At 43.0% G+C, this 14,682-nt stretch overlaps 1 protein-coding gene across 2 annotated transcripts in view; it reads left to right on the forward strand.

Annotated features, from left to right (window-relative positions):
• The window catches only part of slc41a2b (solute carrier family 41 member 2b), an 86,828-nt gene extending 73,276 nt beyond the window's left edge, over window positions 1-13,552 (forward strand). For both annotated transcript variants that reach the window (XM_080518239.1, XM_080518240.1), the window contains exon 11: window positions 9,155-13,552. In XM_080518239.1, the coding sequence (XP_080374365.1) occupies window positions 9,155-9,340 (186 nt within the window). In that variant the 3' untranslated portion in view covers window positions 9,341-13,552. The remainder of the gene's footprint in view (window positions 1-9,154) is intronic.
• The last annotated feature ends 1,130 nt before the right edge of the window (window positions 13,553-14,682 follow it).

Genomic DNA, 14,682 nt, shown 5'->3' on the forward strand with positions numbered 1-14,682 from the left:
GAAGTTATATAAACCTGTTGTGTTTTATACTAGTAAGAACGGCAGTAGCGCTGCCGTCTGCCGTATGTAGCTTCCATGTGTATTTGTTTGGTAGAGACTGTTTATAACATTTTATTATTACACTGTAAAGTTCCAAAGTCTTCTAAGATGGGCGTTTTGAAAACAGGGACCTGAGCAAACAAGGAAGCTCCTCCGCTTTCACATGGTGAATGAGGAAATATTTCTGAAGTCCAAATACAGCACAAAAACTGAAGTAATTCATGTCCCCGTCTATTTCTTCACCTTGATGGGGGGAAAGGTGGAAAACGAAACAAAGCAGCCAAGCTACTGCAACACGTTGAATTTGGGACGGCATGACGATGCTCCTGCTGGAAAATCAACTAACATCTGTGGCTCAGCTCTGCTGATATAACGGTGCAGTATTATGATGTCATAACTGTGAGACGGAGCGAGAGGGGCGGGGCTGAGCAGAGGGAGGGGGGGGGGCTGAGCAAAGGGAGAGGGGTGTCCAAAATCTAAGGGCTGAAACGTATCCCTTTGCCCTCGTTTTGGAGGGAGAGGCAGAGGCGGAGGCGGAGGGCTAAGGGGGAGGCGGAGGGGTACAAAAGAGAATTGGGATTGGGCCTAAGACTTTACCTCTTGTTAGCAAATTAGCATAGTCATCAAAGCCATGTCATAAGGGTGACTTGAGGGCCTGTTACACGACAATGAATACCAGTGTATCCACAAAACTTACTTCACTTTTGGGGGGGGGGTTTACATGACACTGGTGTGCGGGTCCACTGTATCCATGAAGTTTTTAACCGGCTCCCAAGGTGGAAAGATTCTTTTACGGTCACGAGTCCTTCCTGCAGGCACTGATGGAGGTTATGGCGCACTCTTACTGTGCATGTGCCTCTCTCCCCCTCCCTCCACTTCCTTCTGCTCATGCACTTGTAAAGAAACATGGCCGACCCGTAGTGGTCTGACTCGCAGTCCGTAATCTAGTTTTATCACCCACATCAGTAGTTATTGGACAAGTTCTGTCAAATTCAAGAATGAACAGCACACGCCGCACAGGGACAGGGCAAAAACTTCTACCGATGCTTGCATTGCCTCCCACAATGCTTTGCACACCTCTGGTGCTATGGACGACACCGGCAGGAAGCTGGCTTGTGGCTCACGGCTACAGTCTGCTGGCTTGTGGCTCACGGCTACAGTCTGCCGGCTTGTGGCTCACGGCTACAGTCTGCCGGCTTGTGGCTCACGGCTACAGCCTGCTGGCTTGTGGCTCACGGCTACAGTCTGCCGGCTTGTGGCTCACGGCTACAGTCTGCCGGCTTGTGGCTCACGGCTACAGTCTGCCGGCTTGTGGCTCACGGCTACAGTCTGCCGGCTTGTGGCTCACGGTTACAGTCTGCTGGCTTGTGGCTCACGGCTACAGTCTGCTGGCTTGTGGCTCACGGCTACAGTCTGCTGGCTTGCACCCAAAGCTTAAATTTGCAGCATCACTGCCAATCTTTGTGCCAAATTTCTCATTATGACCAGAAAATAAATACTACAGAGTTTCATGCCGTTTTTCGACCAATCCTTCTTCACCCCCAGCGTTATGTTATCAAACAGTTTCACAGTACAGACAAGTGGGACACAGAACGTCCAGGGCTGAGGGGACGAGGCAGAGAGGCACTGCCCTTTGCGTGCTGTAGATATATATCAGCCTTTACCCCCAGCATGCCTTGTCTGGATGAAATAGCCAAAGATAATGCACTTTCTTGTTAACAGGGGGATGTAGTGTTGAACAAAGATAGTTTTTCTGTTCATAAGTAACAGCATAATATTAAACAGGAATTAGCAATCCCATGTTGTACATTTAATTCAAGTTTTTGGTCCTACATATGAAAACTCCAACCTTCTTTTCCACCCACTCTTACATTTCACACCTGCTTTAGCTATTCCATTATCTGTTATCATGTGCCTCAGGGAAATGTTCACTGTGAGTACTGAGTTACTTGTATGAGCTCCTGCAGTGTTTGATTAACACGTTATGTTGTTTATTTTACCACTTTTATTTGCTTCTAAATTAATTCATTGTAAAAAAAAAAAAAAACAACCTACCGATGATAGAGCAGATATAAAAAAATGTCTCTTTACATAATAACTATCTGTATGTTCATTGTACTGAGCTTTACAAAGAAATTATACAAAAGTGGAGAATCTATGTGAAATACCTCACAAGTCAATCAATTTTAAGGAGCTAAATTTAATGACGTGTGTCCAGATGAAGAATACCTGCGGCTGTTCTAATGTGGTAAATGAGGTGAAATGAAGAGATGTAGTGGTTGTTCTTCTCAGCAGGATTTGCAGGTTTGCACACAGACTGGAAGGTGGCGTATGTTTCATGATGCACAGAAGCAGAGGGCGCTCTGCGAGGAAGAACTATGTCAACAGAGGGGGAAACCTTGGTGTTCTGGACAACTGAAAACATTCATGATGTTGGTGCATAAAAACTCTGTCATTACAGAATTGTGCTTCACATTTGGGATGCTGAACACATTTTGTTTGAGCCGTCACTGATATTTTCATAGATCAAACTAGCTAGCATTAGCAGCATACACATAGTCTCCGTTTTCATTGCCAGCTTCTCTTGAAAACTGATCTTCCCTGGCTGCCAACATCGCTTCATTTCTTCCCAAAGGGATTATTTATTTATTTATCGTACATTGATTTAATCTCACTCTGGCAGTTCTTTGCAATGGCTGCACACACACACACACACACTCACACACACACACATACACAAACACACACACACACACACACACACACACACACACACACACACACACACACACACACACACACACACACACACACACACACACACACACACACACACACACACACACAGTGAATTAAATGAAGTCTCAACACTTGGAAATAAATATTCCCATGCAGCCAGTTTCAGCACTTTCAGTCTGATTGTCTGCTCACATGTATCGTCCAACTCTTCACAGGCTTTTAGGATTTATAAAAATGACAATGAGAGATTTTAGATTTTTCACAAATTACCTCCTAATCTCTTAATTCTTCTATGGTCAACAAGTCACAAGTGATCTTTTCCACCTGAATCAAGACTAAGTAAGATTAGTACATGGTTCAAAATTTTGGAGAAGCAAAGTCTTGCATGTTTAAGGATACAATTAGTTTAATGGTCAAATTGTGAAGGATCTTCAAGATACTTTTGGTTTTTCTTTCAGATCTGTCAAGTGTGAAAAGTTGTTTATGGTTGTGCTAAGTGTGGAGCTGGTCAGGACAAATTCAGGCTGATTCAGGGATCAAAGTCTTGCAGGTTCGAATCCCACTGCTGACAGGTATCACTGTGTCTCTCTGAGCAAGGCCCTTAACCTCTTGACCCCCAGTTCCCCGGGCATTGTACCATGGCAGCAAAAATGGGGATAAATATGATTTAATCATTTGTAAAAACATATTTCATTTTGGACCTGAGTTAGCCCAAGCATCAGGTGTTTAAATACAAGTCTTTCGAAAACAAACCCAGAAAGACCAGAGACTGTACTACGAAGCGGGATTTTCTCTTATCAAGGTAATTTAAGGGTTAACACTGGGCTTTCCATAGAGCGATGCTGGTTCACTTCTTGCCTGGTAAATTACCACAGCACCTTGTGCTGAACCTCTAACCTGCTCCAGAGTGACATGTTCTGGATAACAGATCAATGAGTATAAAAGCACCACCTCCTTTCAGAAACCAGGACAGGACAAGTATTCATTTGTGTTTTTGGACATTTTAGTTGCGAACTTGTGGCCCAAAAAAATGTCCCTTGTGTCACTCTCCAGTAACGTTTATGGCGAGCGAAGAAAATTGCCCACAAATGGAGCAGAAGAAATAGGCTTGTATTGTAATTTTATGGCATCGGTTACAGTAATGAACGTATCCCAAGAGTGCTCAGCTATTACAAACAGGTGGCCCTCATCGAGTTGAAACGAGCCCTTCATGATGAGACTGTATGATTATTAGAGTTTGTGAATGTCATTTGGAACATTTCCACAATCATCTCAAGGGAGACAAAAATAAGTGAAGTCCTGAGTAAGAAAACTATATAAACAGACACACAATTGCTGCTTAATACACAAAAGATCATGTGTAACGTGCTGTATGATTTGACATGCTGGAGCTTTGAGCAGGACGTTATTCTCCTGCCTGGTCCAGCTCTGCTCCAGACGCCAATCTTCCTATTCTGCCACCAGCAGCCACAACAAACCCAGTGACTCCTGGACCCTCATTCGCAGCTGCACTCTTAAGCCCACCACATGCATAAGTGGAAGAACTGATCCAAACATCACCATCTCAGATGTTCCAATGACTTTGCTTCCTGTCTGAATCGGCCCTCCAACGTGATTAGGGAACCAAATAGAGAATCGGCCAAGGATTGCATCCACCTCTTCAAAACACAACTGCATCCAACACCCCAAGGGTGGGGGTGGGGGGGGGTTCGGCTGGAGTACGAGGGGCACGCTCGCTCAAGCGTGACGCTCCCGGGGGGGGGGGGGGGGGGGGGGGGGGGCTGGGTAGTGGTTCTCCTTCCCTATTCACGGTCGGATTGGTGGAGGATGAGGTCTCATAGTAGCCTGGTGGGGGCATCCCCCTCCCCCCAGGTAAATGTGTGTGTGTGTGTGTGTGTGTGTGTGTGTGTGTGTGTGTGTGGGGGGTGGTGTGGGTGGGGATGGCCCCCGGGGGTGCGGAGGGCTTCTCTGCTGGGATCGGGGGGGGATCCCTGCCCGCGTGGCCTGGGGGTCCTGCTCCGGCCGGTCCCGGCTTGGCAACTCGGGTCGGGGCCTGGGGCTTTGTGCCCTTTATCTATCTTGTAGACCCCTCTGGCCTGGGGGGGGGGTCCTCTCTGCACTCTCCATCTGGTGCCTTCCGAGTTGGGGCGTGGCTCTCCGGGGTGGTTTGTCGGGGCCTCCCCGGGTCTGAGTGGCGCCGAGTGGCGGCGTCTGGCCCTGGTGGCCTTCGGCCCCCGGGGTGGAACTGCGGGCCCCCCCACAACAGTTCCATTCACACACACACACACACATGCGCGCGCACACACACACACACACACACACACTTCCACTCCTCATCGATGGGATTAGCTGCTGATTTGTCTTGTTTTCTGCTATTGTTCTTTCAATTACCAAAATCATGTTTTTGTTCTTTGTTTTGTGTCGTTTTGTTGTTGCTTTTGTTATCATTGTTGTTGTTGTTTTTGCTTTTTGTTTTGCCTACCTGCTAATTTATACTCCTGCTAGACAACCATGTTACTGTCATGATAGAGCTGCTCCGGCTGGTTTAATCTAGAAAATTATGCTACTGTCTAGATAGAGCTGCTCAGGCTGGTTTAATCTAGAAAATCATGCTACTGTCTAGATAGAGCTGCTCCGGCTGGTTTAATCTAGAAAATCATGTTACTGTCTAGATAGAGCTGCTCCGGCTGGTTTAATCTAGAAAATCATGTTACTGTCTAGATAGAGCTGCTCCGGCTGGTTTAATCTAGAAAATTATGTTACTGTCTAGATAGAGCTGCTCAGGCTGGTTTAATCTAGAAAATCATGCTACTGTCTAGATAGAGCTGCTCAGGCTGGTTTAATCTAGAAAATCATGCTACTGTCTAGATAGAGCTGCTCAGGCTGGTTTAATCTAGAAAATCATGCTACTGTCTAGATAGAGCTGCTCAGGCTGGTTTAATCTAGAACATTATGTTACTGTCTAGATAGAGCTGCTCAGGCTGGTTTAATCTAGAACATTATGTTACTGTCTAGATAGAGCTGCTCAGGCTGGTTTAATCTAGAACATTATGTTACTGTCTAGATAGAGCTGCTCAGGCTGGTTTAATCTAGAACATTATGTTACTGTCTAGATAGAACTGCTCAGGCTGGTTTAATCTAGAACATTATGTTACTGTCTAGATAGAGCTGCTCAGGCTGGTTTAATCTAGAAAATCATGTTACTGTCTAGATAGAGCTGCTCAGGCTGGTTTAATCTAGAAAATCATGCTACTGTCTAGATAGAGCTGCTCAGGCTGGTTTAATCTAGAACATTATGTTACTGTCTAGATAGAGCTGCTCAGGCTGGTTTAATCTAGAACATTATGTTACTGTCTAGATAGAGCTGCTCAGGCTGGTTTAATCTAGAACATTATGTTACTGTCTAGATAGAGCTGCTCAGGCTGGTTTAATCTAGAAAATTATGTTACTGTCTAGATAGAACTGCTCAGGCTGGTTTAATCTAGAACATTATGTTACTGTCTAGATAGAGCTGCTCAGGCTGGTTTAATCTAGAAAATCATGCTACTGTCTAGATAGAGCTGCTCAGGCTGGTTTAATCTAGAAAATCATGCTACTGTCTAGATAGAGCTGCTCAGGCTGGTTTAATCTAGAACATTATGTTACTGTCTAGATAGAGCTGCTCAGGCTGGTTTAATCTAGAACATTATGTTACTGTCTAGATAGAGCTGCTCAGGCTGGTTTAATCTAGAACATCATGTTACTGTCTAGATAGAGCTGCTCAGGCTGGTTTAATCTCATAACAGTTGGAAAATATTTGGATCAGTGTGATTACTGTAAAAAAATATATGTAGCAATAACAAGGGTATTGTATGTATCTCCTCACCCAGTCTATATCTCTGTCTGTCCTCTCCTCTCCTTTCCTCTCCTCTATCCCTCAATATATCTCTCTGTCTGTCCTATCTTCTCCTCTCCAATATCCTCTCAATCTATCTCTCTGTCTTCCCTCTCCTCTCCTCTCCCCTCCCCTCCCATCCCCCTCTCCTCTCCTCTCCTCTCCTCTCCTCTCCTCTTCCTCCACCTCTGACTCTGGTTTCTTCCTGTTAGAGTTGTTCCTTTCCACAGTCACAAACAACCCTGCTGCTCATGTGGGTAAAAAGAGAGAGAATCGGCCAAGGAGGCTGCATGATGGATCGCCACTCAGTGAGAGTCAATGCTGTCATTTTTGACTTGTTTGGTCAGATTTTGGAGAAATGAGTGCATGTAGGCCTTTTCTAAACTCTGTAAAGCCGGAGCTTTGAGCACAAGGTTGACTCCTGTACTTCCGTTTGCAGTTGTGTCCACACAGTCATGATACACACTATGCAGAGCTGCATGCTGTCAATGATGGATTGTATTTGGCATTTTGAAGGCAGATGATTATATGAAAGCAACAAGAGAGGATTTCCAACTGTGCACTGCCTGTCACGTTGAATGAAAGACAAAGTCGTGCACCTGGGCTGGAGAGATGTGAAAGCTTGTTCTGCATCTGTGCTGCCGTTTCACGTCGGCCTGATTTTTATTTGATGGGAAGCTGGGCCATGTAGCTTACCAGCGTTACACTTTCCCAAAACCTCAAACATGATCCCAGATATCAACAGGTTGTCAGATGTCCTATATTGAAGTGTTTTTCACCAAAGGGAGTGATAAATTATCGTCATCAATTCTCCACGCTCCCGCTTGATACCGTCGTCCACTCGCTGTTAGTCCTCTTATGTCAGAATCGATCAATAATGCCGATGCTTTTTTGTTTTTATAATGTTTGTGCTGCCAACTTTGGACAGCTCATTTCCTCTTAAATTATGGACGTGTCCTTATCTTTTAATAGACTTCCCCTTTTCACGCGCCAATGTCCCCTCCATGCGTGGAATCTTGAATTATGAACAAGACTCTTAAGTCGCCTCTCGGTCTACTCCTCTGCCCATTATTTCTTCTCTCCCTTCTCGCTACAGTTTGAAGTGTTCATGTCATTCAGCATGGCATTTTGAAGCACTTAATTCTTGCAACCATGATAACAGGTGCTTTTCTGTGCAATGTAGCATTGAAAAAAATCTCACTACTCTGGTCTAGATCAGCCAATGACACACTTCTTCATCTTGCTTTGGAATACCATCAGGAAGCATGGCCATTGTTCGCCTGCCTGGTTGGTGGTCAGATTTTTTCACAGATGAGGGGGAATTTCATTCTTAAAGTGTCAGTGGAAGAACGATCAGGTCATGAGAACTTATCTTTTGGACACCACATGTCCTGATTTCATTGGAATTCATAATGATTATCCATGTATTTTAGTGCGGAGGAAAATAATGCTCCCTCGCTTGAATATGTCTGGCCAACATGTTGAGTTGGGGGTAGATTAATATCCAGTCTTCTACCCCAGTTTTGAATTTACCACATATAGTTACAGTGATGATGGGATAATATCAGCAGGATATGTTCTACAAGAGCAGGCACCGCTCTGTCTCCCTGTCTGGCATCCATATTTATGTCCACACTGAATTGTAGAGTCAATATGAGGAGTGGAGAAACCCCCTCAGCTTGTTGATGGATCTGATTCGGATTGGCTGTACCTTTATTTGAAAGGTGTCCAATTCCTGTCCTCAGAGAGCCAACAGGCACTTTCACACTAGCTGAGCAACAACATTAGAATTAGAACATTTTCTCTAACATTAGCAAATCAGTCCACCAGTACTTCAGAATTTCTTGTTTCTTGTTTATTCATTTTCATTTTGAACATAAAACAAACGGTGAACAAAAATATATGTTGGACACAAAAAAAATGCTTTAAAAACGACCAGAAAGAAGTATACATTTATAAATTCTTACCAACAGGTAATTATTTGTTTCCCATTGTTGTTTATCAAAGTGCAAAGACATCAAGGGATGCAGGTGTCAAATTACTCACCAGGACTCAATCTGCATATAGCCAGTAAGTCCAGGAAATCTTTGCTCCACCCAGTTTTCTTCTAGTTTCAGACCAAGGAATTGATCTTTTCACCCGTGGCATCCCTAAATACTTAACATTGGTTTATGTTGTACATCAGGGTTCCCCAATTCCGGGCCTGGAGGTCCGGTGTCCTGCAGGTTTTCTCTCTCTCCCAGCTTCAGCGCATCTCATTCTGATGTTGACGCCATCGTCAAGCTTGTAAACAAGCCAAGCAACGAGGCCCTTATTGCATAGGTGTGTTGCAACTGGGAGAAACGTAAAATGGAGGACACTGGCCCGATGAGGAGATTGTTGAAGTGAAAGTTTCCCCTCATTTCATGAACCTTGACCTGAAGAGGTTTGACTGGATCTGTGTGCTCTGTACTGCTGACTCTTCTTCAGGGAGTGTTAACTTGAGGATTGTGTCTCCTGCAGGTGCTGCTGTTGCTGTGCATCGCGGACTGGATGGTTCACTCCATGTGGCGCAGCGGCAAAGACCCGGACAGCTTCTCCATTCCGTACCTCACAGCGCTGGGCGACCTGTTGGGGACGGCCCTGTTGGCACTCAGCTTCCACTTCCTGTGGCTCATAGGAGACCAGGACAGCGACGTGGGTGACTGAAAGGACCTTGGGAGTTTCTCAGGCCTTCAACCCTTGTGGGAATGTGGGAATAGCACATTCCTCAGCTTCATGTACTGGAGGAAACTGAAACCACGCCATGGTTCAGAAGCTGTTTTCTGCTCCTGGTTCTCTCTTTTTGTTCACCATTTGTAAGCGTAAAAGACTTTATTATACATTTCTGACTGTTCTCAGTAGCAAACCTGATCAGCATCATTTGCACCAAAGCACTCTGATATTAAAAAGTGGGCTTGGTAAAGGGAGCTCAGCAGTACCGGCTTACCCCCGCTCCCTGCCAGCCAGGTCAGTCTGAGGTCTTCAACTAAAAAAAAAAGGTTTTATTTGGAATACGTTTGGAGGATTTACCACCCACTGTGTCACACATTTCCGTGCTGCTGCATTGGACCGTGGAGTCGGTGGTGGAGGAACACTGCTGAGGTGGAGCATAAGGAAAGTCAAAAGGGAATGACATGAATTTGTAAAAGAGGATACATCTCAGCGTATGGTTGTGTTTTGTTGTTTCATAATCATATTTTCCATCTCTCACTGCGATCTTTGTTGCTTTTTCTTAACATTCCAATCTTATTTCCCCAAAATAGTTATTTTATTCCTTGAGCTCACTCTTGAAACAGTCAGTTACACAGGAAACAACCTTTTTTTTTCCTTTTTTTTTTTAGTTTGTGAGCCTTTAAAAGTCTTCCGGTTGTTGCGTTTCCTTGAAGAAGTCAGTTTGGCAACATGCAGCATCCAGCTGTTGTAGTTTGGCACCAGCTTCACAGACTTACGAGTGTCAAACTTAGGTTAGAAACTGCTGGGCTTGTTCAATATTCCATATACTGAGTGTTCTGCTCAAAGAAGTTACAGAGAACTCTATCATTATTTTTCAATCTGAGCTTGTTTAACATGAAGACCCAAATTAATATGTGACAGTTCAGCATATATGTTGTCCTTAATGGCGCATTATCTCATTCCCTTCAATTTGTCATTTTAAAACTCGTGGAAAGAAGGTAATTAAAGTAAATCTCTGGCATCATTTTCCATCAATGCTAAGTTAGCATGCTAACCAGCTAGCTCCAGCTTGGAATATACTCTGCAATTTAAAAATAAAGGCAACCTTAAAATAGCTGGACTGAAGGCAAACTGGTAATACAGTAACTCCTTACTGCCACCTACTGCACAAAGCTGGCATCACCTGAATGCTACTTATTGTACCTTTCAGGAGCTTTTCTGTCCAGAAAGATAGCAGAGTTTCTTTTTGTTGCCATATCAGGTGTTTTCAATGTGTTTTGAAATGGGAGCAGATGTCACAGTAACTGAAAAACTTGCGTTTTAATGCCAACAACATACAAAATAAAATGAAAGGTAATGTACCAGTAATAAACTGGGTGAAGCTGAAAGCTCGGCTAAATGATCTGTCATATTTCCTATTTCCAAAACTAACTGTGGGAAAATGTAGCTTCATCCTGTGATGAAGCTGAAGAGGTCGCCTCTTTTTTGTATATTGGCTAATTTCAATGTGAACGTTATGGGTAACAGCGTAAAGCTTGAGGGACATTTTCAAAACAAGTATATTTACATTTTGTCAGCCAATCATGTTGCAAAGACCAGAAATGAGTTGGGGTTGCTTATCATTTGTATCTCCTCTACTGACGAGCGAGCTTAAATCTCTTCATTTCATTATCGTTAAGTGAAGAGACGCCATGTTCATTTCATGCAAAATAGTTGCTATTGAGTATTTAGCATTTTTTTTGTTTGTTTTGTATCCACATTCTTTGAATTCACTTGAATTTGAAAGAATCTGCATCCAAGCCTATATAGCAATTACGTTGAAAGTTGATCTGTAAAAAATATGATGCGGTATTTAAAAAAGTGAGCCCTTGATAGTTTTACCCAATGTTGTGTTTAAACCTGCTGCTTCCAGCTTTGTTGTAAAACCAGATTTTAGAGTGAGTCACTTTGCCATCTTGCAGCACAAAGTGGTATTACAACACCAGAGGTGCTTTGGGTTTGTTAGTTTTAGTCTGCAGTTTAACATGCAGTCACAGATGACATTACGGCATCGCTGATCATTTTACATGAATGTTGTATGGAGGTTTTTTTTTGCCGTTTACTTTATAATTGTCCGAGATTTCAAATCAGTGTACCAATCAATGAGATTGTATGGAAACGTGTCACATCGCAGTAACTTTGGACCTCTTTGTGCTTTTTCCAAGAAGACTTTCAAACTGTACCATGAAAACCTTAAAGCAGGGTGTAAAACTCAGTTTTAGTTCTATCAGTGCTCAACTGGACCAGAGCTGGTAATTAAAGGCAGGTTAATCTGAACGTATCAATCATTTCCTTGATTTGTAGTAGAGATTGAGAGCAATTTGATTCCGCTGCTCTTATGATGCTCTTTCTCTAGCAACCGTCACTGCATATCAGGAACTTGCTTTATTTTAAAGACTTTCTCCATTTCCACATTTTGTCGTCCTGCAGGCCGGATATGATCTTCCTGCAGGATGCTTTTGGCCCGAGAGCCACGTTTGTCATTTGTTTTTAATTCAATTCAACTTTATTTATATAGTGCCAAATACAAAAGTAATTTCATGGCATTTTACAGAAAAAACCCAGCAATCCCACATGAGCTAGCATAAGCAACATTTGAATGGAAAAAGTCCCATTTGTTAAAGGAAGTAACCTTCAGAATTGTGAGGTTTGGGGTCCCAGACTTCAAAGTAGAGACTGTTTCAGCCTCCCTACGTATAACGAGGAGCTGGTTCCACACGAGAGGAACTCTAGCTGGAGGCTCAACCTCCATTCTACTGCGAGAAAACCTAGAAATCTCCAGGGGCCAGCACTCTGACAACTAAATGTTCTTCTGGGGTGACATGGAACTAACAGGTCTTTAAGATAGGAGCTGGCTTGTTAATAGCTTAATAAGTTAAAGGAAGGATTTCAAATTCTATTCTAGAATTAACAGGAAGAAGAGAAGCTGATATTGGAGTGACGTGATCTCTCCTGCTGGTTCCTGTCAGGACTCTCACTGCAGCTTTTCTTAAGCAGTTATTCAGACACCCTGACAAGAAGGAGTTAAATAGTCTACTCTGGAAGTAACAAATCCAATGTACTCCTAATTTTAGAAATATTACGCAGGTGAAAAAAGGCCGTCCTGCAGATTTGTTTAATGTGAGTTAAAGGATAGATCCTGGTCAAAAGTAACTCCCAGGTTCCTCACAGTGGGACTGGAGGTCAAAGTATTGGTTCTAATACAGAACGCTGCGGAAATCCATGTTTAGCTTTAGTTAGAGCTGAAGAGTCGTTAACATGAAATAGGTGGAACCTGTCTGATAGATATGACACATGCAGTAACACAGAACAGCTGTTGTGTCTGTAGAACTGCTTATACAAACACAGTTTTCTCTCCTATATTAATACTTTCTGACTCTGATCCAGTGGCAGATATTTCTGCACTTATAAGGTTTCCTAGATCTTTCATAGATAAAGTCAGTCCTGCAGTGGATTTAAAGGATCATTCCTTTAAAGTTGATGGCTCATACAAACTGTATATGCAGAGCTACAGGGCGATGCGTTTTGAAGAATGATCATCTCTGCCCCACCCCTTCTTTCAGGAGGCAAACCTTAGCTTAAATGTATTGATAGCTCAATGTCCTCAGAAGAAATCATTTGAATGTGATGTAGCCATAAGAGTGAAGGTATCCGTTGTTTTTAAACATTTAAGAAATGAAAATGGACTTTCAGTTGCAGTCATGTTCTGGAAATGTCAGAAAAGTTCGAACCCCAATATTCTTTGTGTACTTTCTCCCCCGGTGTTCGATCATTCCTCAGTGTGTTTACATGTTCTTATTAACATCACATGCTGACTCGGCAGTTTACAGATTCAAAGTCAGATTATGCTTTACTGTTCTGAACTTTTCCCCTTGTGTTGTTTTGAAAGTTTCACACCTGGTTGAGGAGGAACAGGAAGGACTTGTGGGAAATCATTATGACTTGGCAGCACATTGTGAGCCTGTGACTGTAGGCGGCGACTCTCTTCTACTCCCATATGTGCCTCTTGAGATTCACTGGTTGACAGTATTTCTCTCTCTGTCGCGCCATTAATGCAATTTTGTTTCGACTTCATTGTATGACTTTCTTAACGTGTCCGATTTTCATTGAACTTCTGGGATAAAACCCTCTTGTGGCTCACGTGGGTTAAAGAAAATAAATGTTCTTGATTTTAAAGAGTCTCGTGTCTTGTTTGTGATTGTTCAGCTGACAGAACGCAGCAGAGGATTTCTTGTGGTACAGAAAGAGAGAGGATGAGTTGGGATTAAAACCTTCGTGCTCTACGCCGGTTTCCATGGCAACGAGATGGCAGCACTCAGCTTCCTGGCTGACCTCGGCGCAGATGTCACACGGACGCCCGCTTCCGGTTCCTTTGGAGACTCCTAATGATGAAAATCTCTGAGAAGTGTGTTGAATGTTTGCCACCAAGATAGTAAAAGGCATCCCGCCTGGTACTGGTGAGGTGGATCCAATGTTTTGGTGCCTTCAGATTCACTTCCCAGGAAAATAAAAATGCCCCTCTCAAAACAAGAACAAAAAACGTATTTCAATGTACTTTCACCTTAAAACAAGTTAAAAAAAAATCTGCCAACAAGTGAAAATTGTCTTGGTAAGATTTCATGAAATAAGACATGAGCTTTAGAATATTAAGATCTTAAAATTGGCAGGAAAAACTTAATTTAAGCTATATTTTACCCGTATTTTCATGTTTCCATCTTGTAATAAGACACAAATGCTAACAAAATGTATACTTTTCACTCAAAAATAGATTTTTGCTTTAATAAATTTTCATGCCATTTAATTCAACTCATTTTGAGTTGTATTAAAGTGGCACTTCTCTAGACTGTCTTCTACTTGAAATAAGATTGTAAATGGACTTCACTTATATAGTGCCTCTCCAGTTTGTGAGCAGCTCCAAAGCACATTCCATAATTCATCATATTCACCCATTCATACGCCAATGGCCATGCAGGAGTGACAGCACCTTGCAGTCTACCTGGCATGTGGACAGGTGCAGGTGGAGATGGGAATTGAACCTGCAGCCTTCCAAATGGAAGGCAATCACTCTACCACCTGCGCTAATCCATAGTCACAATATGTAGAAGCGCTGTGTTGTGAGATAAGGTAGCTGTGCTTAACAGTAGATCACCTGAAAAGTAGACATTTTCTTTTTTTTTAACTTTCATGTGGAGTTAAAAGTCTGAGATGCATTTGACTCATTTCACCTTGTATAATCTTGTCCTTGAAATAACAATGAAAAGTGTTAACCACACTCATCCAGTTGGCTGAAAATATAT

The sequence above is a fragment of the Blennius ocellaris genome, assembly GCF_963422515.1.
Source record: "Blennius ocellaris genome assembly, chromosome: 22".
NCBI lineage: Eukaryota > Metazoa > Chordata > Actinopteri > Blenniiformes > Blenniidae > Blennius > Blennius ocellaris.